The 24,363-nt window shown below is 39.0% G+C and overlaps 1 protein-coding gene across 1 annotated transcript; it reads left to right on the top strand.

Annotated features, from left to right (window-relative positions):
- The first annotated feature begins 8,617 nt into the window (after positions 1-8,617).
- On the top strand, positions 8,618-20,798 carry glp2r (glucagon-like peptide 2 receptor). The gene is made up of 13 exons (XM_019271399.2): positions 8,618-9,126; positions 12,245-12,335; positions 12,419-12,523; positions 13,587-13,708; positions 13,930-14,036; positions 15,532-15,688; positions 15,810-15,969; positions 16,434-16,494; positions 16,587-16,653; positions 17,011-17,099; positions 17,451-17,589; positions 17,680-17,721; positions 18,444-20,798. The coding sequence occupies exons 1-13, from the start codon at positions 9,031-9,033 to the stop codon at positions 18,804-18,806; spliced, it is 1,599 nt and encodes a 532-aa protein (XP_019126944.1). The 5' UTR covers positions 8,618-9,030; the 3' UTR covers positions 18,807-20,798.
- Positions 20,799-24,363: the final 3,565 nt, after the last annotated feature.

Below are 24,363 nucleotides of genomic sequence, written 5' to 3'. Positions count from 1 at the left end.
ATTTATTCATCAACAGCCTTCTCAGTAAGTATGTTAAATATTCGAATGACCTCATTGGAACATTTTACTTATCCAAACCAACCTGCTTGAAGATGTCCTCATTATCTTTTGTCTACACAAACATGTCAGCAACTTTTCCTGACCTCCCTCCTAAATATAAACTACCCCAATGGATAAACATGTTTGATTACAATCACTGCCAATGCTAATAAATTATCATTAATGGTTTTTAATCTCACAATGCTTTTAAAAAAAAAATATATATATATATAAACTTAACTCATAAAACACTGTCCCTTCTTTATTCATAAATTCAGTCATGCGTGAGAACATGCTGATCAGAAGTTATTGTGGAAAAGTTCTACTGTGGATGTGAGATTATTTACGAGTCTTTGCCCTGTGTTTAGACTGTGGTGCTGAGTGTGTGTTTGGGAGAATGTAAATGGATGATAAATCTTTGGGATGCTGGGCTGACAAAACCCCCTCTTTCTGTTTTCCTATACCAGAGCTAATCTCTCTGTCCATCTCCAGCAGGCCTCCTCCGAAAACATCCGTGTTGATAATACAAATCTGCATTACATTTAACATATTTAAAAGTCACACTTGAAGAGAATATCAGCTCCGGCGCAGAGAAGGAAAGAGCAGAAAGGTAAAGGTAGATGATGTGCAGGATTAGAATCATCTCTCATTCTGCTTCATCCAAGCCCAAGGACACATAAAGCTGTTGAAAGGGAATTAGAGGGTTGAGTCCTGTGTCACAGCCCTGTTATCCTCCTCAATGGCCAATGTTACGTCCCGCTGCAGGAGCCTGGCTGCAATTGAAAAGCGCCCTCCAGCAAGCGGCTTTAGGAAAGCTGTCCAAAGAACACCAGCATGGATAGAACAAAAAATGGTGAAACATTTAAAACCATTACTCCACCCTAACTACTACTGTATGATACTGAAACGTGACAACAGTTTACATCAGTGTAGGAAAAGTACTAACCGGTCTGTGATGTATATTTAGATCTCCCTCGTTCCTTCTACAGTATTCTCAGCATGCTTTATGTTTACTCATCCTGCGTATGAGTCAGACCAGGAAATGCGGTGTCATGACTACCCAAGGCGATGATTTCTGTGTTTGCTTAGTCTTTCGTCTCTATCAGCTCATTCCAATGAAACTCACAGGCTGTATCAGTTTCTATATAACGCCAAATATATAAACATGTGAAGGCAAATGACGAGGCTTTGCTCGGTCAGAGAAAATGAATTCTTATGTTGTTGCTGTGGCAACCCACAATGCAACGCGTGGGACTTGAGAAAAAATGGAAGTGTAACCTCCTAATCTTCTAAATAACAGTTTTGCTCCTGCAGTGTAACTTAGCCAGTGGTTATGGTGGTTAATATCACTGAATTAGTTTGCCTTTGAATTAGTGTCATTGTCGTATTCATCTTTGCTTTTGCAAAGATGAATACGACATGAATACGACAAAGATTTCAGCATGACACAGACGAACATTTCAATAAATATTATACATCTAATATTAGCTATAATTAGCCACCACAAGATATGTTCATCAGTAGGCTTCTACAGTATGTAGTACACTGTGTACTTCCTGCGTAGGGCACTGACTTCAGAAGTAGTTTTGACTCAGTTTGAGTACGGCTGTTTTTTTCTTCGCTGAATAGCAAGCTGAGCATTAGCATCAACATTTGACTGCCACGATATAAACATAAAACATATCTACAACTTACTTTTGTATATTGCAGTATTCACTAAACACTTCAACAACTCCAGCAGTTTCCTCCTCTTCCACTACATGGCCAAAATGTTGTGTCCACACTTAACGTTTTGACCATAAGAAGTGCACTATCTGGGTACTCACAGTACACTGCATTTTGCGCAACAGTGCACACGTGTACTCAAAATACCAAGTGTAAGTATGGTAGGATGTGAAGTGTACTGCAATGAGTAAGGTTATGTTTCACATGTAAGACTGTTTCACATGTAAGAGGAATCTTATGTTATTACCTCTGTAAAAAGTTACACTTTAAGAACTTATGAAATCAATTTTGAGTAGCTCAAAGTGTGTGTAGATGTGTACTAACATAAGGTATGCTTATGTAATAAGTCATAGCAGGGAAACAAATTCATAGTCTGCTATAAAGCCCCCTCAGCTACACTAGAAAGTTCTGTAGAAAAACTTATGTGCAAATTCTGCATGTTGGACCGCCCACCCCATCATTACAGCTTGCAAGTTTCTAACTTTGAACAAACCATTGATGACTGAATTTAGTGCAAAACCACCAGTGCTACAAGAAGATGCCACTGATGGTTTGCAAATGTTACAGTAAATGGCGCAAATTTGCATTTACAAAGTTAAAGGTTTAATTTTCTCTAAATAAATTAGATGTCTTAATTTTTTTAATGACTTCTTTTTTTCAAGTAAAGAAAATGAAGTAATCAAATGTCTACACTCTACATGTAACTGCTATTTCCTAAATAAAAGCTCAGGTCTGCTCCACAGCGCTACTAGTGGTCAAAAACTTCAGAGTGTACCTTTAAAGTTTTCTTTATCTCTGCTCTCCACTGATTTAGAATTTATAATTCATGTATTATTTTTATTTTTTTCTATCTATATGTTTTGGACGACACATTTTTAGAGTTAGGTATTACTTCACATCTACGCTGACCGAGTTCCAGCACAAGTCAGAAAACCAGGCTCAGGCCAGGTTAGCCATTGTGAGCAATACCAGTTGATAATAATGCATTATGCAGTATTTGTCTACAGATAGAAGTTGGACAGCTCTGACTAATTTAATGTATTTCTTATTCTTCTTATATTTAATATATGTATTTTAAATATTATTTTGAATTAGAGATTCTGCTGAATTTCAGAATGGTAAATCCAACTGAAAACTTGTATTTGATTCATAATGAATTATGTGTGAAAACCTGGAAAACTTGATTTAAAGGAAAACAAGCAGATTAACATTTGCTTGGAATCAAAGAAAACAGCGATTTCCTTCTTGCACAACCTCAGCCCTCCGGTCGTTCACCACCTTGACGTGGTTCTGATGCTGTTATGTGGCTACAGAACGATGCGGTGCCTGGAGCCGTGTCTGGTGTTGACCCAGGAGACTGGTAGACAGGATGTGCCTAAGCGTTCCTGGGCTCCAGGCTCTCTCCATGGCCCTCAGCTTGTTTGTTTTTCCGGCTGAAAGCTGCCCATTCGCTCCCCCTCTCCCCCCACCATCACTCTGCCTCACCAAGAATGTAAACACATGGAGAATACATGCACATGTTCTGTACGTGCTGTATATGCACATGTATGTACAGTTTGCACAACACACAAGTGCAGATGTCAAAAAACTGAAAACATTTTTAGTATGATTTGTGTATTTCTCTGTATTCTGCTGCACCTGGATGTCCACTAATCCAACAATATACTGATTACTGATTATTCTATAGTAGTGATGTAATATTAATGAATCCAGGAAGAATGACATAACAGGGCCCAACCCGACTGTATTAATACATGTTATCTGATTTCATGTCACTTACCTGTAGCCAGCTAATGCCTTTACAGCATCTTCACTCCAGGCCGCCCCTTTACCAAGAAATGTTTGTACTCTTCACCTGAAAAATGTCCAAAGCTCCAACTCCCAAACACAGCAGAGAAGGCCTGCAGGCATCAGTAGACCCAAACAGTTTACGCACCGGCTGCAACCTGTTTAACCTTCCACATAGCACCTGTCCTCTCCACTAAACACGTTCTAACCCTCTATGCTGGAGATCGTAAACATTTGCAGTGCAGTGTTTACTTAATATGTGTAAGAACATCCCCCCCCCCCACGGACCTGGACCGAGGTGGGGTTGCAGCAAGGTGATACACGCAGGCATGTTAATGTGGATGACCTCTTTGAAATTCACTGAATTTATGGCTATTTGTGTGGGCCGAGGTCAGATTTATGTAACATATTCATAACAGAAGGTCAGTTTGATCGGCAGGAAAACAGAAGACATTACATAGCTGTACTCAAACTTAATGTGAATATTTTCACTTGTAGCTTAAAGACTGCAATATAACTTCCAGTCCTTGGACTTTTGCTTTTTTTCTGACAGTCAAGAAATGTACAGGAATACTCCACCAACACTAAGTCCCAGTAGACCAGTGTGCATTACAGGCCGAAGATAAGTGGCATTTGTGACGTGTTGTGAAACTAACTGGATAACTAGCTTTATTTATGAGCCCACATGTCCGTCTGTAATTGAAAACAACACTGTTCTAACCTTCCTGTGGGGGTTCAGTGAAGGAGTAGTTAATCAAGGTAGATGAGGTAACGCTTCATCTGAAAGTGGACCCCCCCCGGAATGCAGTGAACATCGCAAACCGATGATATACACCCAGGTGAAAGTGGAATTTCCTCCCATGATGTGTCCATCGTTCATTTTGTGGCATTGAGTTCACAGTCATACATGACTTTCATCAACAGACAGCAAAGCGTTAAAACAAAAAGAAATTAAAGCTGCACTGCGCTAAATATTTTTATATCAACAATCAAATACCTGTGTGATGTGAATCAGGTTGTTCATTGTGTCAAAAATATGGGAAATAGCACCCAGTGCTGCAGTTCACCTCAGTTATTTTAGTGTCTTTCAGTTCATTGTTTTGGTTTTTACGACTAAAAAAAAGATTATTTTAATGCCACATTCACTTATAATTTATTTATTACGTCCTCACATCACACATATATTACACTATTTTTCTGTAAAACTTTATAATGAATCTGACGAGAACCAAATTTTGACACATTACCCATGTCACAGAAATCCAGCGGGAACTGAATTAAGATGGAAATGTATTTACTTTTCATTCAGCCTGGAATACAATGAAGCTTTTCTATATATATCATATATAGCATCTTGAGAAGAAATATTAATGCTCTCAGGACTACGCTGCGCTCCCTGCATGAAGGACATAAAAGGAAACGCGACTTTCGTCCTGAGCTTTTGTTTTGTTCGTTGTCTGGCTCGCGTGTTGTGACAATCACGTATATACATCTTAACCCAGATATCACGGCTAAACACTTGAGAATTAACTACTGTTTGGTATGAAACAAATGAGGTGGGATTAGATTCCCTGCTTGTGCCTCTCTGGTGGTCCAGAATCTGGATTAATAAGTCTAACTATGTACATTTATAGCGTATAAGGTCAATCCAAACATTACTATCTGTGCTAAAAGTGCACAGTTAAATAAACTCCATAGAAGTCAGATTTACAGTGTGTTTTGAACAGAAGTTAAAATGTGTGAAAACACACAGAGCATGAGCGAATCAACTCTGCAGCTGCTTAAAAATTAAATACCACTCCTCATTCTTTCATAATGACACTTTGTCACTTTGTCCGTGGCTTCTTGCCAAACCAGCTGCCCTTTTTACTTCACTGTCTCTGATTAGGCCTATTTTTATGACACAGTAGATCCATTTTTATTTTATTTATGAGTGCTGTAACGAGTAGAAATAGTAGAAGAAGAGAAGAAGAGCTGTGTCATTGTCTGCTATACTGTGGCTACCTGATTCCCACAGAGTTGACATCACTGTATGGCTCAACAGATGGCTATAAACTTGTTTCATCTCATCTTCAAGTCCAACCACATGATGTTGTTTTTGTCATCACCAAACTGGAACATCTGCCTCTTGGTAACAAACAAGTGGTTTGCTTCAGGGACGTAAAACTCTAAAAAAGTATTTAGAAAGAAACTTTCTCGCTAGCACAGGCCCCAAAGATTCTACCTGTGTCAAAACATAAATATACTTGGCCACTTCCACCAACACCTAATAAAAATATCTGGCTCCTTTTGCAGTTAAAAGTGCCACATTTTTAGCTAGCTAGTAACTTTGTCTGCAATTTGGTGCTGAGCAGGTGGTATGAAGTTATTTATCAGAGCTGAAAACAACACAGTCTGTTTGGGTTGGGAATAGGTTTTATGAGAGCAGAGACACCGAACCAAAACAATACTAACTGTTATTAGTGAGACCAAAGCAACGAGCTGAAAGATGCTAAAACTCTCTGTAAACTTGAGAGTGGCTGATAATTAACCCCCTTCACATTACACACAGTCATTTGTTAACATTAAAATATTAAAATAGCGATTTGTACACCTTTAAATACTTCTATGACTGGACTGTAGGCTTTTGGGTTTACATCTAATGATGAATATAATCTTTTCTATCATGAGCATGGAGCTCAGAAGAGGTTTCAACCATAAAAGCACTATGACTTTGAAATGGGCAGACTTGAACTCTCACATTACCTCCTGAGCAGCCTCTTCCCTTCCCACCATACCAACACCCTGAGGCCATTTCTGCTGCTGATGCATTAATGACATTTAAATCTTTTTAAATCACAATGAAATGATATATATATTTTTCCTCTGCTCCAAACCTCATCTTTACTGTCTGTTAGTTAGTTAAGATGCAATGTGGACATATGGCTCTGTCACAGCTCTTTATTGTCATGCTCATGGAGCAGGAAAAAATTTAATCTCACCGGTTCTTTCGTACAACACAGTCACAAATAATGGCCGGCCGCTATATGAGGTCCTGAGACACAATATTCTATATATTTTCTCTGCAGTGGATTCTGTCACATCCACAGCACAGGGACATTTGAAAGCTATATCACCACATAATAACACAATTACAGTTGCACATGATGCATCACTGAGGTTTGCTCCTTCAGTTCAGAACAGATAGGCTAATTATGTCTGTTCATTTCACCTGCCTCTCCATATTGCATGATGCTTTTGTCCTCTAATGGTTTTTGCCTCTTCCCTTATTTTATAGGCAATGATTCGGATTTAATGTGATTCAGGATATTTCATATAGTGAGCTGCTTCTTACTGTGAGACCTTTTTTCTCCTTACGCACAACTTTATTGTAAATTTCCTGTGCCTCAAAGCTACACCAGTCATTATTTTTAAATCGATATTCAATGAATTGACAATGTGCAACAAAATAAATATTCACCCAACTTTGCAGCTTTATGGAGCTTTTTAGCTTCTTTTAGCTTGTTATTTTGCTAGCAAACACAGCATGTAAACTCACCTATCAAACTCTGGCTTGGTAGTTTTTCAATCAATCTGATTTCACAGCTACTTTCAGAGTTGTTTATAACATAGTTAAGAAAAGATCTCCTGTAGTATCAAATCAGAAACTTGGACCATTTCATGTTACCTTGAAAGAGAAAAACAACACTATCATCCCATGCAAATGTGTGTGTCTTGAAAGCAAATGTTGGAGTGTAATTGTACAAATAATTTAACTTCTTTACTTTCTGCACTAGTGGCAGATTGACAAAGTAAGCAACAGGTTGGTGAACATAGCAGAGCTACATGTATCAGGGAGCAAACGAGCTAAAAGGGGAAAGAATATTGGACTTGCATTCATAAGGGGTCAAGAAACAGGACTAGACATGAATTCTAATAATGTAGCACTGTGTGTGCAGGATGTGTAGATGAATATGAATTATATGCGAGCATGTTAGCCACTTTGTAAGGTGATAATATGTCAAATGTTCTCTGTTGATCTTCTTTAGCTTGTTCCACTGTCTACCCACTGAAATCATGCTGCTTTAATAACTAATAAAAAATAAATAAATCAACACTTGCTGCCTGTTTTATCAACAAACAGAAATAAAAGCTGATCTGCTCAATATTTTTTTTATGTCAAGAACTGATCAAATACCTGTGTGTGATGTAAATACGGTTATTTATAGTGACAAGACATCTTCTCGTTCCCCTCAGTTATTTAAGTTCATTCTTTCAGTTCATTGTTTTGGTTTTACAGCTAAAAAAAATGAAACAACCAACTAAATTAGTGTTTTGTGGATACACAGTTTTTAATTGATTTATTTTATCATTATGTATGGTATGTTTCCATTCTTTATAACTCTATATTTAGAGAGTTTTGTCTGAAATAAATCTGGCAAAATACAATTTTTGTTTGTTGTTTCAGTCTTATATTGGTTACAACATTCCTCGCTAACAGGGAATGGACGCATAAATAAAAGCTCTTTGCCTGAATTACGTAGTGCAACAGGCGTCTTGCAGGGCATGAGGCTTGTGCAGGCAGCTTTGCCCGCCTGCTCTCCCATTTGCTTGCCTGTGTTTAGTTTCGGTGCTGTTAGTTTACACTAGATCCCCATTAGTGTCAGAAATCCTGGGTGATGCCCAGTTACTGTGTGAGATAGCTAAACAGAAGGAAAGGGGGCAGTGCCTTTCTGCTCTGTCTACACTACAGGTGGTATTTGCTGCTGTGTATATGCATGTATTATGATTTTTAATATATGTGCATGCACATGAAGTATGTGTGTGCTCACCGTGGCTGTTGGTACATTAGACCTAGCCAGTGTTCCCATTTGCTCCTGTGTCATCAGTTTTCCTGGACAACAAAGTTAGTCCAGTTATGTAGCCGGCTCTCCCAGGTCTTATCTTGATTGGTTAAGGGAGGACAGGGTGGGAGAGGCGATCTGTCGGTGAGGATCCACAGGCGCACTCAGTTGAGCTGTGTCTATAGGGAGTACAAGCAGATCTACCTCCGTCACTGCCTGAGAGGTCTTCATGGACAGGAGGACTGAAACTGCAACCAAGGACATTCATCTATGATAACCTTTCAAATGAAGTCAAGAGGAAGTGAAAGATCATTCATTGAGAGAGCCATAACGTAGGATTGGATTCTTGGAAAAGTAAAAGATCAAGAGGATTTTGTGGAAACTTAGGGCAGCTGTGGTATAACAGCTACAGCAAGCATCACAAACTGCAGAGGAACACTTTCGGTTCTTGCAAACGATCCTCCAAATTCTGAATAAACCTACCGCCAACTCGACTTCAAATCAACTACACCTGGTGTGGTAGGACGAGGAGAGCCGCTCTAAAGGGAGATAAAATGAGGATGAGTTTGGGGCCTTGCGAGTGCTGGAGTGGGGCATGAGGAGGAAAACCAGCTGAGAAAACCAGAAACCAGCTGCTCTCGATGTAAACAGCACCATGCCAACCCTGCTGCCAACCTGGCACAAGAGGAACCGGACAACAGCAGGACAAACGTTCCTGCTCTTACTCTCATTTGTTGCCTTCAACCACCAGGTAAATTTATACTAATACTGATAAAGCACATATGCATGCACACACGTATTAGGCATTATGATGAACTTACATTCAAGTCTGAGCATTACCTAGATTTTACAGCAGGTCACAGGTCAAACCTGGTGGTGCCTGACACAGATGGACTCGTCTGGTTAAAAGTTCCTCAGTGTCAACATTTCATTTTCTTTTTTTTAACCTCAAAAGATTCTCTATATGATTTGTTGTGTTGTGAAACAGAACAGCATGTAGCTGATTCTATTTTTTATCTTAAATTTCTCTTTTTTCTCATGGAGTCTGGGACGCAGGAAGTCTACTACAGAAATCTAAAAATTACAGTGTGACATGCTTGAAAAATAACTTGGTATCTGTTTTGTTAATCTATTGAGTGGGATGTTTTCTCAGGGGATAAAGGGAAAAAAAGGCCAAAGAAACACTTACAAATATAAGACATATGAGATCACACAGCTCTTATAAGTTTTGTGCAAATTCACTTTCATCTTCTGCATTATAATACAGTGAATCATCAGGGAGTTTAGTCTGCGGCTGGATATGAAATAGAGTTTTCTGAGCAGAGAAGACAGCAGCTCTTGTCCTTCTTTCACTGGTGATACCGATCTGGTCTTGACAAGACGAGCTTCACTGGACTGAATCGTCCTCTGTCAGCCGGCTCACATGAGAAATCTTTGTGGCACAGGTGGCGGATGAGCCACAAGGCAGTCGAACGAACACAAAGTGGTTGCAGAGTTCAGCTGCTTTCTCACTGAGGTGTGAAGATTGGGGCTGTTTGGTTGCGATAGGAAAGCTACTGTCCCCGTCCCTGACGACAAATTATAACTGAGGTGGCAGTCGGGGTCTGCAGTTTGTTTTTCAAAGAAAGGAAATGCTAATTTGTCTCCAGATGACAGGAAATTAGAGAAGAATCCTGTCTGAGTGTTAATTAATATGATAGCTGATGCCTTCAGTCAGGGACACACCCACGCTGTTCATATCATTTCAACATCATGAATAAATGGAGAGGTGTGTTTGCGTTGCTACAGGCATGACACTATTACAGAGAGCGAGCTTGATAAATTGCCTCTATCAATTACAGATTAGACGCAGGTGAAAATGGCCCCTCTGTAAGTGAAGGTGGTCCTTATTAAATATCCCCACCAAGTGGATAAATACAAATACTGCAACATCCAGCCAGAGGCTGCAGATGCAGTGAAACGAGTCAGTGAGCAAATGTACGGTAAAATTATATAATTAATTGAATTAAATTAAAGTGAGAATCTATAGATATTCTCAAGTTATATATTGTATTGTTGTTACATTCAATCACTGGTTTAATGTCTACCAATAGGCCACTTAATGCATCAAATTAAGTTGTTTAACTAACTAAATACTTCCCAGCCAGCGGCTCTCCTTTCTTTATTTCGTTTGTTCCGTGTCTTTTTGTTTATTATTTCAGTGTCTCAAATGACAAAATTAAAGCGTTGCAATATGAATTCATGCACTCCCTACACGCTTTCTTTCCAAGGCACTTCTGCCAGAATTACAGATAACACTGGGGAACACAATTTTTGTTGAGTTAGGTCTGACAGCTGTTTTCAACAAATTTTTGGGTGCGGAATCCAAAAATGATCTCAGTTTTTCTCTATCAGGTCAAGTTTTTGAGCTATAGGATCCTGTTTTCTTAAAAAATATGAAACATACTGTAATTAACAGATATGTGCTTGTTTGTTGCTTGTTTGAATCCTCGTGAATTTCACTGCTGTCACTGCGTTCTTCAACATCACTCAGATCTTCTAGAGGAGGTAGTTGTTTGAAAACTGGCACTGGAATTTCAGCTGAATGAGGCATTGGTCTTATAGCTGACGGTAGATTAGGATATTCTATTTTACTTTTATTTTTCTTGTTAAATCCTGATGTTTTTTTAAAAAGTTGAAGGCACTACTCATTCAGTTTACTCTATATTATTAAATAATTCAATAATATTAAATGAACAATATGTAAGATATATGCTATATTAAATCATAAAAGTGTCATGCTCTGTCATCAGAGATCAAGGAAGTATGCTAAATTAAAATACAAGCTCCTTGACAACAATACTACAGTCAGTATGTTGGACGGTGTGTTTGGGTTTTGTCCTGTGAGATTCAGTGTGATCCTGCTCACTGCCCATGTCGACGCTCCGGGTTGCCAGATGAAATAAACTTGATGCAAACACAGTGCTACATACAGTTACAGCCATGGATTAACAGAGTTCATGTTAAATTCTGCCAGACATAAAAAGCTCCATGAGCAGAAACATGGTAAACACGGGTAAATCTTGGTGATGGATTTAAAGACAGCTTAAAAGCCAGAAGGACCTCGTTCAATATTTCAGTATATCTATTTTTAAACTATTCCTAGGGTATCAAACACAGAAAATTAAGCCATGGACTTTGTATTTTTGTAATCACTTATATATTTCACTGAAATATACACCTTAACATTGTGATAACTGTGATTTTTTTTCAGCGTGTTTACACTAGATATCCTCTAAATCAAAAAATGTCTCCTCCATAATTGTCCCTGTCTTTTTAATCTTATGGATGATGTGTCTGATGTGAGAGATTCTGACTCACAGTGCATTATAGAACGTGAACGTGGCAAAGACACTGTGAAAGTTACCGACCTACCCGGCTCTCACTGCAGGAGTTTTCCACTTTTCCACATCCAGATTCATTGCTTTTTTTCCCCCGTAAAAGAAAGCTATAAAGTCATTGAGTTCAAGTATCAAAATTACGTCACATAATTGTCATTGGTAAACACTGGTAAACAGCGAAATCGACTTGACTCTTTGTGGCGGAGATGGACGCTGTTTTCCCAGGGGCAGGACTGAGGAGGTCATGGCGACTTTTCCACTTATGCTCTTAAGTAACTGAGTAACGTTGACTGTAACACCGTTATAAGTGCGGTGATTTACATGATACTATTAATACTCTACATAATCATCTTTGGAGGAATGAAAAATATAATTGTTAAATGGCCACAGTTTTGTAGGAATGAACAGTAATTCAATAATAATGTATACTATATTGACAGCATTCTCTTAAATTTTCAGATTATTCCAATAAGATCTTTTCACTTGCAGGTAACAGGCTCAGAGCTTGAAGGTCTCATAGCCAAACGGACCGAATACTTAGAGAACTGCAGCAGAACTCTCAGCACGCTCTCAGAAACTGGTGAGCTTTCTGTCAGGTGTTCTAATGTTAATGATACTGATTGTGTTTATCTTTGTGAAATCCTAGTAATTCTTGTTTTACAGGAATCTACTGTAAAGGAACGTTTGACAACTACGTGTGTTGGCCCCATTCAGCTCCTGGGAATGTGTCGGTGCCCTGTCCTTCTTACTTACCGTGGATCAGCAAGGGTAAATGTTATGTTTACTTCACTTCAAAAACAACTAATGTATAAGGCCGAGAATTAGAAATAAATGTCATTGTAGCTTTGACTACATTATATGGATGGCCTCTATTCAGACTTTTCTTCATTGACTTCAAGTGAACTGATCCCTGAGTGAATCACATGACTCGTCACAGGATCAGAGCATTTAAATGTTTAAACATGCTGGAAATGCACAGCAGTAGTCTGCCATTGGCCATGTCAGCTGCCACTATTGAGAAGAACTCAATGAAATTAGTCATCTCTAATCAGTCATTAGACACGTTAAGCTCCAGGATGTTCATTAGCTGGCTGGTTGATCCACTCCATAGGCCTACTGTTGGATGAAAAAATGATTCTGAGATGATGATTTCTCCTGACTTTTTACTTAAAAACTATTGGATGGATTGAAGTGAAAATTAGCACAGACATTTGTGTTTCCAACAGCATGACTGGCAGTGATTCATGTACTGCACTGGCTGTCCTACCAAGAGGAGGCAGGAAAATCTAACATTGGTGATTTAATATCAGTCCAGTATTCTGTTTTACAGTGATGTTTATACTGGCCACGTTTTCTTGTCTATTCAGTCATGTAATCATGGCACACAATTCACTTTAATTAGTTTGTGTGTGACAAGTTTGTGTTATGAATTCAGTTAATTTTGCTATAAACATAACATTGATGTTAAATCATGTATCCACTCCGTTATTTGGATCGTCTCCAGATTGTAATGGGTTCTTCTCATGACCCATGCTACACCGTTAAACCATCACTAAAATCAGCCAGTAGCTTTTCCTTCATCCTCCTGACAGACAAACAAACACACCTGAACATAACCTCTTCGGAGGAGGTAATAAAATTTAATTAAAAACTTTTTTCAAATAGAAAAGTGGTCTTACCCATCCAAGTTGAGGTTTAGCTGTATTATAATGTCAAAAATAAACTTCCCGACATAGATTAAAATGATTAACTGCTGAGTCAGCCAGCTTCTCCTCTGACTGTATCGACAGAAGAAACCATGCAGATCGATGTATCTTTCAATTACCTGCAGACGACTCCAGGAGGGCTCACCGAGAATGTTTAGAAAATGGGAGATGGCGACAAGAAGAGAATTCCTCCAATCCCTGGAGGCATGATTCAGAATGTAAGGAGGATCATTACTTCAAACACACGGTGAGGAAGAGGAAGGGGAAAATACATAGTTTCTGCTCCACTTAGATGTTGAAACTGAAAACAAGGTGTGTGTTTGGGGATTTGTAGTTTCTTATGTACCCCATAAACATCAGGGATTGTTTTTTTATAACTCTGCTAAAACATCTGTCTTTATTAGAAACATCTAAACAGGTGTTGTGTTCTATCAATTTCCTTGTGTGTGTGCATATGTGTGTGTCCAGGAGGATCAAATGCCTCGACATACAGCCCTCAGGCTCATCTCTGTCATTGGCTATTCCCTGTCCCTGTCCTCCCTCACACTGGCCACTCTCCTGATGGGCATGTTGAGGTCAGTGGATGGGAGTAGAAGGGTTTCTGAATGTTATGCAGACAAAAGTGGACATTTTGTGTGGAGAAAGGGCAGATAAATTCAGTTCTGGTTTAACACATAGAGGATCTTACTTGTGTACCAAGCAACATAAATGCAATGCATTTCTGGTATAACTCACCAAGGTCATTGCTTGTTGTAAATAAATAAGCCACAACAGCCAAGTATTATACCGCGTACTTGTGAGGATCACCACCATCATATTGTGCCCTGGAGTGCAAATACTCACATACTAACTTAAAAAAATTAAAACACCAACATATTGACTCCAACTAAGAAACAGAAATTTAAGGGGTTCAGACAATATTATCATGTGTTTTATTCACATGCTATCAGTATTTAGTTTTTTAAATATAATTGTTATCATCATCGGCATACAGGAAAACTGCGGCATGTACAGTGGGTCAATCTGTCTTCCTCCAAATAAGTTATTTGCTCACTTGGAGCTAATTTTAAACTGCTTGCCTCTACTTCTTTTTAGTAATTTAATGACTTAACAATGAACTTGGTGAGTACAATGTGAGTAATGGAACCCAAGATTCAAGTTTTAATAAACTAGAAATAACTTTTCTGGGTTGTGTATTAGACGTTTGGTCAATAAGCATGTTGAATGGTTCCCTTTCTTTAATACATGAGCACAGGTGATTTCTGGATGATTTGAACCTACATTGTTTACATCCATGCATGATTCCTAGCAGTCTTCTCCTTAATTGCCTTTGTTGGCACTTCGTGACGCCCAACTTCTCACTTAGCAGAATATTGTCAAACTATGTATCCTTTCATCTGCATTGTGATTGAGATACTTACCAAACAGGCATGCTATCTATGCGTCATATTGTGTTTAGTCAACTCCACATGGTACATTTTAGTCTTTAAAATGTGGCGAAATGTGCTGCTAAGTTAATTGTAGCTGTAAATTAGGTAAAGTCGTGTGCTCATGATAGAGTACCTGCATCTCTGCCCCGCTATTTTCATTTTATTATCTGTTATAAAGACTGTTTCATTGGAGGATATTCAGGTTGGAGATTAACAGTCTTGAAAGCTGCACTAAAGCAACCGCTGCCAAAGCTACACTGACAATTAAAAACAGCTATATGTCCTTCACTTTGGCCTCCACTTGTCATGATGCAGCTTCTATTTGTCATTCTGATAGACAATCAATAAGGCATGAGACAGATTTACTAGCTTGAAGTACACTGATGATATGCATGGTTTCACAGTATTATAGATGGCCTGCTAGGAAGAGCATGATGAGATATTTACCAAACTGTGAGGGTGATCAGTCATCACAAATGACATTATAAAACCCAGGAAGCATTTCCATGTAGTTGCGTACACCTCAATCATTTTTCATTCCCTCTTAAGTTATGACATCTGCCCTCAGTAATGCTTTTACAGTTTCACAGGAAGTACAGATCAATGCCTTCCTCAAATTGCTCCTGTATCGTCTTACCAGGAGGCTCCACTGTACCAGGAACTACATTCACATGAATCTGTTTGTGTCCTTCATCCTGAGAGCCATGGCTGTCATTTCAAAAGAAATCATAACATACATCATGTATTCCACCCGACCAAAGGATGGCCCTGGATGGCACTCCTACTCAAGTTCTGCGGTACCCAAAATACTGCTTTATTAATTACATATTTGATTGCTTATTTAATATATTTTAATTAAAAAAGTAGTTTGAATCAGCTAATCTATTTGCCAGACTAAACACACATTTTTCTCAACAGATAATGTTCATGTGCAAATTCTCCAACGTGTGCATGGAATACTTTGTGGCCTGTAATTACTTCTGGCTGTTGGTGGAGGCCATTTTCCTCCACACGCTGCTCTTCACAGCTGTGCTGACCAAGAGGCGTCTGCTGAAGAAGTACATGCTGCTGGGATGGGGTAAAGTGTGTCTATGTGTGTCTTTTTCCCTTCTGCCACAGAGCTCCATTGTTGTCCCAATGTTTTCTAAATAAATTTTAGGTAACATTTGTGAATTTGTGAGTTTTTGAAGATTTATGGTAACAAAGGGGCTTGGGGCTAAAAGCCACAGACAGGGTAGGAAAGTCAGATAGTGTTGGTTTCGGTCTTTTCACAAGATTTGTTGGAAAGAAGAATGATCTAGAATAATAGGAGCCTTGTCCTTTGATACTTTGTATTGGCCAGCAGACATGCCACAACATTTTGAACCCTGAACATCACCAATTCAACCCAGAAACACTGAGACCAATTGGCCAAAAACACTTCGATAAGGAAGGATGATGATGATGATGATGATGATGATGATGATGATGATGATGATGAGATAATATAATGTATACATTTACAATTCATTTCTATGAACTCATGACATGTTACATCTGCAGGAACGCCGGTCTTGTTCGTAACACCATGGACAGTGGTGAAGATTTTATATGAAAACGCAGGGTGAGTGTTTGATTACAGACCTCATAATAAACACTTTCCATCAGTTGAGATGTTCTTCACTGTTTGATCTTTAAACTTCTTTTGCCCCAAAGATGCTGGTCAAATGTGAACAGATGGTTCTGGTGGATAATAAGAGGCCCGATAACCTTGTCAGTGCTGGTAAGAGATGTTTCCGAACCAATCCTCGAAAACCTTTGCAAGAACCACAGTACAGTTAGTCAACCTGATGATCACGTTAGTTACAGATGCATCATGTTGCTCCTGTGAGTCTTGTTCCTCTGGTGCCAACCATCAAGTAGATTTCATACCGCATTTAACGCTTTTTGTCTTGTGAGGCCATGTGATATCGAAGCTGATGTAGAGCTTAGTAGTTAGAACCATGACTGATTACTAATTTCTTGGTGACTTTCATTCTCAGATGCACATTTTTTCATGTAAATTTCATCTTGACAGCCACCAAGTCACTAGTTCTCTTCACAGTATTTACTGTAAATCTGAGCTGGATGTGTTTTGCAGGTCATTTTCTTCATATTCATCAAGATTCTGATGCTGCTGCTATCTAAGCTGAAAGCAGAACAGGTGAAATTTACCGACTACAGATACAGGTATTTTCCCCTGCCATGACTCACTAATGTAACAAGTCCAAATGTCAGGAAACATGTTTGACCTTGACAGTTATTTCCCAAGTGTCACCTTTAAATAGTACAATAGATTCCTGGTTCAACATTTAAATGTTAATCACTCCCATGTTCAGCACAAATTCAAATGTCACCCGCATAAGCTCCAGCCTCTCTACCATAAATGTCCCCACAGGAGAGAAGCTCCTGCATACAATTACAGAGCATTGCTTTCTTGTCTGTTTTGTCCTTTGCTCTTTGAGTCATGTCCCAATGTGAATTATACAACCGTGCAGTCTATCATAATGCACCACTGTATGTTTACGTTGTGTCCTTCAGCTTGGCCAGAGCAACACTGGTACTGATTCCTCTGCTGGGAATTCATGAAGTGGTCTTCACTGTGCTGATAGATGAATGTATGGACAGCGACAGCCGCTACGCCAGAAACTTCATCAACCTCACCCTCAGCTCCTTTCAGGTAACAGCTGTTAAGTGAGTTACATACTTGACAAGAGTACTTTTGTTCTAAATCCACATTAACCATCATTTGTAATATGTTACTTTTTAGGGATTCCTGGTTGCTGTTCTGTACTGTTTTGCTAATGGAGAGGTATGTGTCTTCTTCTGTTTGTATCTGTATGTACATTACACATGTATGACTATGTTTAGAAAATTATTCAATAACCCTCAGGACGCTGTCAGACTTTTAAGATAGATAATTAAATAGTAACTTGCAGCAAGGGAACATCTTAAAGACTCTGTGGTTCAGTAAATGTTCAAAGGCTTCAACACAGCATATATATAGAAAGCAGTCAATTCCTCATAGACAAGAGTGACACCCATAGCCTGTCTATCACATAGTTTCAATAGTGGTCAGAACCAGATGTGTGTAAGTCAAACTTACCTAGTTTAAATTATTACCAAGTTGTGATTTATGCATACATTAATATGATACTTCAATACCTATAACATCTCAGTATCTGAACATCTACTACTGTATGTGCCTATTAACAGGATAGCTAATGTGCACTCTAAACTTGTTAAGTCATGCCCCAACTTAAAGAGACCAAACAGCAAGCTGCTGTTTTCATCGCAACCGTTCAACATAACCCAGTGAATCCTACCTGATCAGCAATAAACAACAGTCAGACAAAAGTAGTGAGCATTTACCAGTTAGATATTTTAACCAGAAAGCAATCTTAGTTAATTGTTGACCAAATCAGAATTAAAAACTACTATACTAAACTGGTGACCATGTTGTCCATATATATATAGCTACAGTATATACTTAGATTGACTTACAATGACATCTTTGTTTTTACTGGAATTTAGGTCCAAGCTGAACTGAAGAAGCGCTGGCAGGTTTTCCTGTTCACCAACCACTTCCAGGTCAGGAGATGTTTTCGGGGTGTGCCCCTCAAGCACCTGTGGAAGCACACTAGAGGGCATCGTCCGCAGGGCTCTCGGCAGAGTGACTCCTATGACGAAGCCGGCACCTCCACCATACACCCGCATCTGCTTCAGGTGGCTGTACGTGGAGGAGTTGGGGGGCTAGGAGAAGTTAAATGTCAGGGGTTGAAGGGGAGTGACACACCAGGGCTTGACTTTCTCACCAGGAAGAGTCTATCCAGTAGTGATGGTGAAATAACGCTTGGGGAGACCATGGAAGAGATTCTAGAGGAGAGTGAGTTCTGATCCCCTTTGGCTTGTTGGTACTTGGTGGTACCAAACATGGATGGGTGCAACACCTGGGGAAGACTCACAGTGATTAAGAAAAGCATTCTTCCGAAGCTGGATTAACAACTGGGTAAAGGTGCCTAGGGGCAAGACCCCCAGCTACCCCAGGTTTACTTTTTGGGGTAATTTGACTAGTTGCAAATTTGTTAGGGAACCACTAAACTGCAACATCGACCAAGTTGGGTTTTGTGGCCCTGTCCTATAAATGGGCCCTGTGTTAAAACGTTGACATTGTTTACATTGAACTCAAAGGGTGTGTTTTCCAAAGTAAAGCTGCCTCAAACTAGTTGGCGTACAGGGTTACAGGTCCTGGTTAATACCCCCTTCAGGAAAGTTATCAAAAAATAGACTGTGATATAGGGCTGACCCTTGGTATTGTGTTCTTGGGATAATACATTATTTCGTTCAAGAGTAATCTCCTATCTTCCTAGCTTGCTAATTTTTGTTAGGGACGATGTCACATGAGCAGCATTGATGTAGTAGATGGTGATCTATACAACTCCTGTCGACAAGTTCCAACATAGGAGGGTGATCTTCTTCCATTTTGGACTCTCTGGCCCCATAGGTTCACTCAAAGTTGAGCGCTGTCAGCTATTGACCAACAACACAACTTTCTGCATCAAGTTGACTCTGAAGTGAAAGGTTAGCATGGATTGACTCAGCCCCTAGAAGCAACGTCACTGACCAGTGATTCCTTCAGAATTAATTTCTTTTGATGTGAAATTTCACTGTTGTAAATTCTGGGGTAACTATAAAGAGTACTGTTTGGTCTCATACTTTGTTGCCATGTGACTTCTAATGTGTGCACTGTACTTAAAGACCCTGTGAAGTGACATTCTAACTTCCTTAATGTGATGTATTTACTGTTTAATCATGACAGTGAAGAATCCATCTTGGGTATAAACCAATCATTATGGACAGAAGGGCAGTTTGACGAGCATGGAGCGCCTTAGCAGCTGAATTGTTACAACACATGCCGCACGGCCTTCACAAACCTTTGGTTTCCACTGCATATATTGCTACTGCAAATGCACTGTTTTCCAGGAAGAAACAATTCCAGGAGGTAATTTTATGGGATCTTTGATTGGAACTTGGAGACAACAGGGTAGAAACACTGCACAGTGGGTGGGTGGTTTGAGTGTGGAAAGGAGGTCAACAGGGGCCCAGCGACAAAGTCTTTGTGATGGGTCGCCAAACCAGGTTAATCCACCCATGCATTTGCCCCATTGGTGATGGAATTTCTGAAACTTAATGCAATTTAGTGAGGTGAACTCCCAGGAACATTGAGAATTCAGATAATTCTCAAATATATGAGGGAGTTCCATAAAATTCATGAAAATACCAGAATGTATTTTGCAACTTTTTGTACATGAACTGCATTTGATCAGTTATCATTGAAACCAGACTGTTTATCGAGAGGAAGGAATAAACTGTATACTGTAGGTTTAGAATCAGAGATTAAAAAGGAAAAGCACTTTCAACTCTAAATAACTGAATAATTTCTTTTTGCCACAGTTCATCTATAAAAGTCTTCAAAGGTTATAAACAGTTATCTACCACATTTACAATATAAACATCCAATGACTTACATACAATGTCAGGCTTATAATGACTCACAGCGAATCTCATATAAATGCAACAGCAAGCATTTTCACAGTTTTATTTACCATGTAAAATAAATATATCATCTTACTATTTCAGGCCAGTTATAAATATCCATATGACACAACGTCTGGATTGAAATGTGTGTATAAATACAATGTATTTGGTGTCTGAATGTGAATAATGCAAAGGCTCTATGTGCAGCATGTTTTACAGGCTTTTCATGTTTTTCTATTCTTATGAAGCTTAAAATGTATCAGAGGTATTGTTGTACAGGTAAAACTATCAGAATTTGTACTTGTAGATTCACAACAATGTATGTGCACAAATTAAACAACAGTTAAACTGTTTTGTCTTATTCTGCTCTTATTTTGTATGGATCTGACTGACCAACAGCAGCTAAACTTTCCGTATGAATTTATTATACCCACTGGCCAGATGAAATGGCTTTATAAGCCCATTTTGGCTACTCTCCACACAAAGACATGATTGTAGGTAGGGATCTAATGAGTCCACCTGGATCTCTTGAAACAGGTATAGACCATTACTGCCAACACAGCAATTTTTCAAAATGTACTAATAAATTTCCCACCTGCCCGGAGTCAAACCCAATTCTCAAAAGTGCACTTTCAAATGTTTGAAGACAAACTTAATGCAACAATGTGTCCCTTTTCTTCCATTAAATAACAGATTTTAAATCATTTTGCTACACTGATGTGTTATCAAGTGAATGGTGTCCCATATCCACTCTGCAGCCCATACGTGTGTTCTCACACTATGTAACTTTGTGCTCAATCACCCACGAGAAGTAAGGTGAAACTGGATCACACTGTTTGGAGAAAATGTTTCCTGTTTGATCTCTGATGTCCTCCGGCTGCTCCGCATCAACTCTGGGTCATGTCTTATGTTTGGACAGTAAAATAAGCTGCTGTGAACTGTAGCTGCTGTTAGCTCAGTGATGTCACAGTGTTCTGCAACACCATCTACACACATCCACGCATCCATATGTTGACACATTTGCTAAAAAAAAAGGACAACCGTAGACGTTGCATGCCTAATTTGGGAATAAATGGATTAAAGTATTTTGGTCCTTCGTAGACTTTGCATGTGTTAACCAATACAATGTTCTCAGCAGAAAAATGACTGCATTGGTCATTATTGCTCAAATGTTTAAAACGACTGCACACTTCACAAACACTGGATATGAAGCTTTTAAGTTTGGCATGTCTGAAGATTGAACTGTCATATTGAAAACGTCTAGCCTTGAAATTCATAACATGGATGCTTTTGCACAATTAAACACATCTGGTTTAAGGTGAGATGTCCAAATCTGACTGGGACCAGACCTGACCTGAATTCTTCTCAAGGTTGTCATAGAAATAAAAATGACATAGCTTTTGATTAGGCCTTAATTATTCACATTTTCAAACCTTAATTTCAAAAGGACACCAGCATATTTTGCAACTGTAGACTGTGATGTAAGACCCTACAAAAATACTGAAAGCTGACTGGCAGAAAGGTTCGATTCCAACTGGCGACCCATGTTGCCATGTGCATACTCCTCTCTCTCCTTCATTTCCTGTCTGTCTTTTCACTGTCATTGTCTAATAAAGGTAAACATTGCTCTAAAAAATAATCTTAGATAAAAAGAAAGTAATAATGATAGTAATAAATCAAATATGAGCAAACATCATGGTCTAACCTCTGTGCAGCCCCACTAATGGAAGTGTCCCAGCAGTACAGTGAACCTGTAAGTGGGCAATACAGCAACATATTTTACATTTAGGCTGACAGTTTATAGCTCTTGAACAATTCTGTAGTAAAAATTATGGAAAAAATTGCCCATTTTGTTGTTGTGATTTAGCCATGTTCTATTTTTATTTTATCTATTTTTATTCCCTTCCTCTTTCACATCATCTTATTGACTCCTTTTCCATGCATATGTTTAAATTTAAGAAGGTTCATGTCTCAAGCTGCCAATAAATATTGTTAATATGGCTGCAAACTCAAGATAATTGGCATTTCTTGCAGTAGATCCGACTCTTGCTCTCAGCACAAAATCCAATTTGTGCCAAATTTCATACAGTGCTGCTCCAACAGTCAGACAGCAGCCAGCACCCTCAGCATTAGCATCAGTTCTCTGCCGTCCACATTAACTCCAGATTCTCCCTTGCAGCTATATTTTCTCCAGTTATTTTCAATCATGGTGATTGATTGTGTTCAATGACCACATACTATAAAGTCTGATATATCTTCAGCTTGCCTGAAGCATTGCTCTCCTGAGGATACACACAGTACTGCAAACATGTCTTCCAGAACCATGTTCATCAAGGTTTATCACACCATAAACAGGCAGCACAGTTACATCTGTTAAAATGGCCTCCTGTTCAGTCAAGTAAGCACGTATGTGAGATCAGAGCAGACAGTCCTCAAACATCAGAGTCGACCGTATGCAGCAATGACTTATGACTAATAGGTGCTATGACCTTGTTACATCACAGGCATAAAGAAGAAACCTTTACGCATTCTTCTCGCCAACGACTAAGAGTCAGTCCTAGATTTACTCTTGTTTTGCAGCTTCTAGCTTGGCCAATCTCTCCTTTTCTCCTCTTAACTTCTTCTGGCAACATCCTCTTTGGTCTTTTTGTCATTGCTATGTCCTTATAGGCTGCTAAACCGGGTTATGTTGTCTGTTTCCTCAGCTTCCTCTTTTTAGTGGTCCAAACACCTGCGGTACAATCACTAACACTCCCCCGGTTCAGCCCGGCTAACAAACTGAACTAGCAGCAGCTATAGTGTGCAGCAGTTTTAGCATTGCAGCAGCATTATCACTGTCTTTCATGTCATCTTAGTGTAATATTAGCATTAGTTAGCCTTCTTAGATTTGCTGACTTTGACCTTTAACATTTAACCTTTCAATTTATGCCTTTGACAGAGCAGCATTTACAGTGAGGGGACTCTGTAAATCCTCTAAGGACTCCAGGTTGTAATAAAATATTACAGCTTTTTTTTTGTTTCTTTGATCTACTCTGAGAAGGTCAGGAACAGTGCCATTAAACTCTTACCTTCCATAATTCAGTTCAAACATGACAAGCTCTTGTGGTTAGCAGTTTTTTTTTTTTAGCTCCCTTGCTGGTCTGCAATTTCCACCGTTCATCATCCATCCTCTGACTTTCTCATTACTTCTCTTAGCATCTTCAAGATGTCTGTCACAACATGTTTTATGAACTACCACAGCAATAAGCAGTGACCTACAATGTATAAGCAGAGATCTTTGCTATTTCCCAACATGGATTAGATACAGCAGAACACAGTCTGGGATTGGATGTTGTAAATAATCACACACCTTTAGCTCACATGCTGAAAATCTGCTTCAGGTGAACACACACAGCACAAACACATGTTCTGTGCAATATCATTGCAGAGAAAGAAGCACTGGAGGACAGGCCTAACATCACACACCAGTGGAGGGAAAACAATGCAGTGTGTTAAACACTGCCAAAAATTCCCTCAAGCCACCCTCAAGTCACCATTAATATGATTAATACGTTTCATCATCATCACCCTGGGTAAATTACTTTTTTTTTTAAATAAATGAATACACAAAATTATAAAAGATGATTCAGTGTTCCCTCATCAGATCCTGACAGAATGAGCTCTGGTGACTCTCGAGTGATCACTGTATGACCTTTACAACTGACATGTGACCTTAAAGTAGGAACAAAGCATGCTGTATGTCATTAGTAACAGTTATTTTAAGATTTCAGATCAAATGTAGTGTAACACTGACAAGAGACTTTTTATTTTCTTACTTTTCATGTTTCATTTTCAATTTAGGACTTTTACTGGTAACAAAGTATTATATTGTGTGAATATAAAGTGAAAATAAGCCTGCCTCAAGTGGACGTTTGAG

This window comes from Larimichthys crocea, chromosome XVI (genome assembly GCF_000972845.2).
Source record: "Larimichthys crocea isolate SSNF chromosome XVI, L_crocea_2.0, whole genome shotgun sequence".
Taxonomy (NCBI): Eukaryota; Metazoa; Chordata; class Actinopteri; family Sciaenidae; genus Larimichthys; species Larimichthys crocea.
Note: the sequence above shows the minus strand (reverse complement) of the source record. Positions and strands in the feature narration are given on the sequence as shown.

Excerpts from the sequence above, each read along its gene's own strand:
- glp2r (XM_019271399.2), top strand. The coding sequence starts at position 9,031 with ATGCCAACCCTGCTGCCAACCTGGCACAAGAGGAACCGGACAACAGCA. Across the intron at positions 13,709-13,929 it reads ATCATTACTTCAAACACACG|GAGGATCAAATGCCTCGACA; the intron begins GTGAGGAAGAGG and ends GTGTGTGTCCAG. Across the intron at positions 14,037-15,531 it reads CTCCTGATGGGCATGTTGAG|GAGGCTCCACTGTACCAGGA; the intron begins GTCAGTGGATGG and ends TCGTCTTACCAG.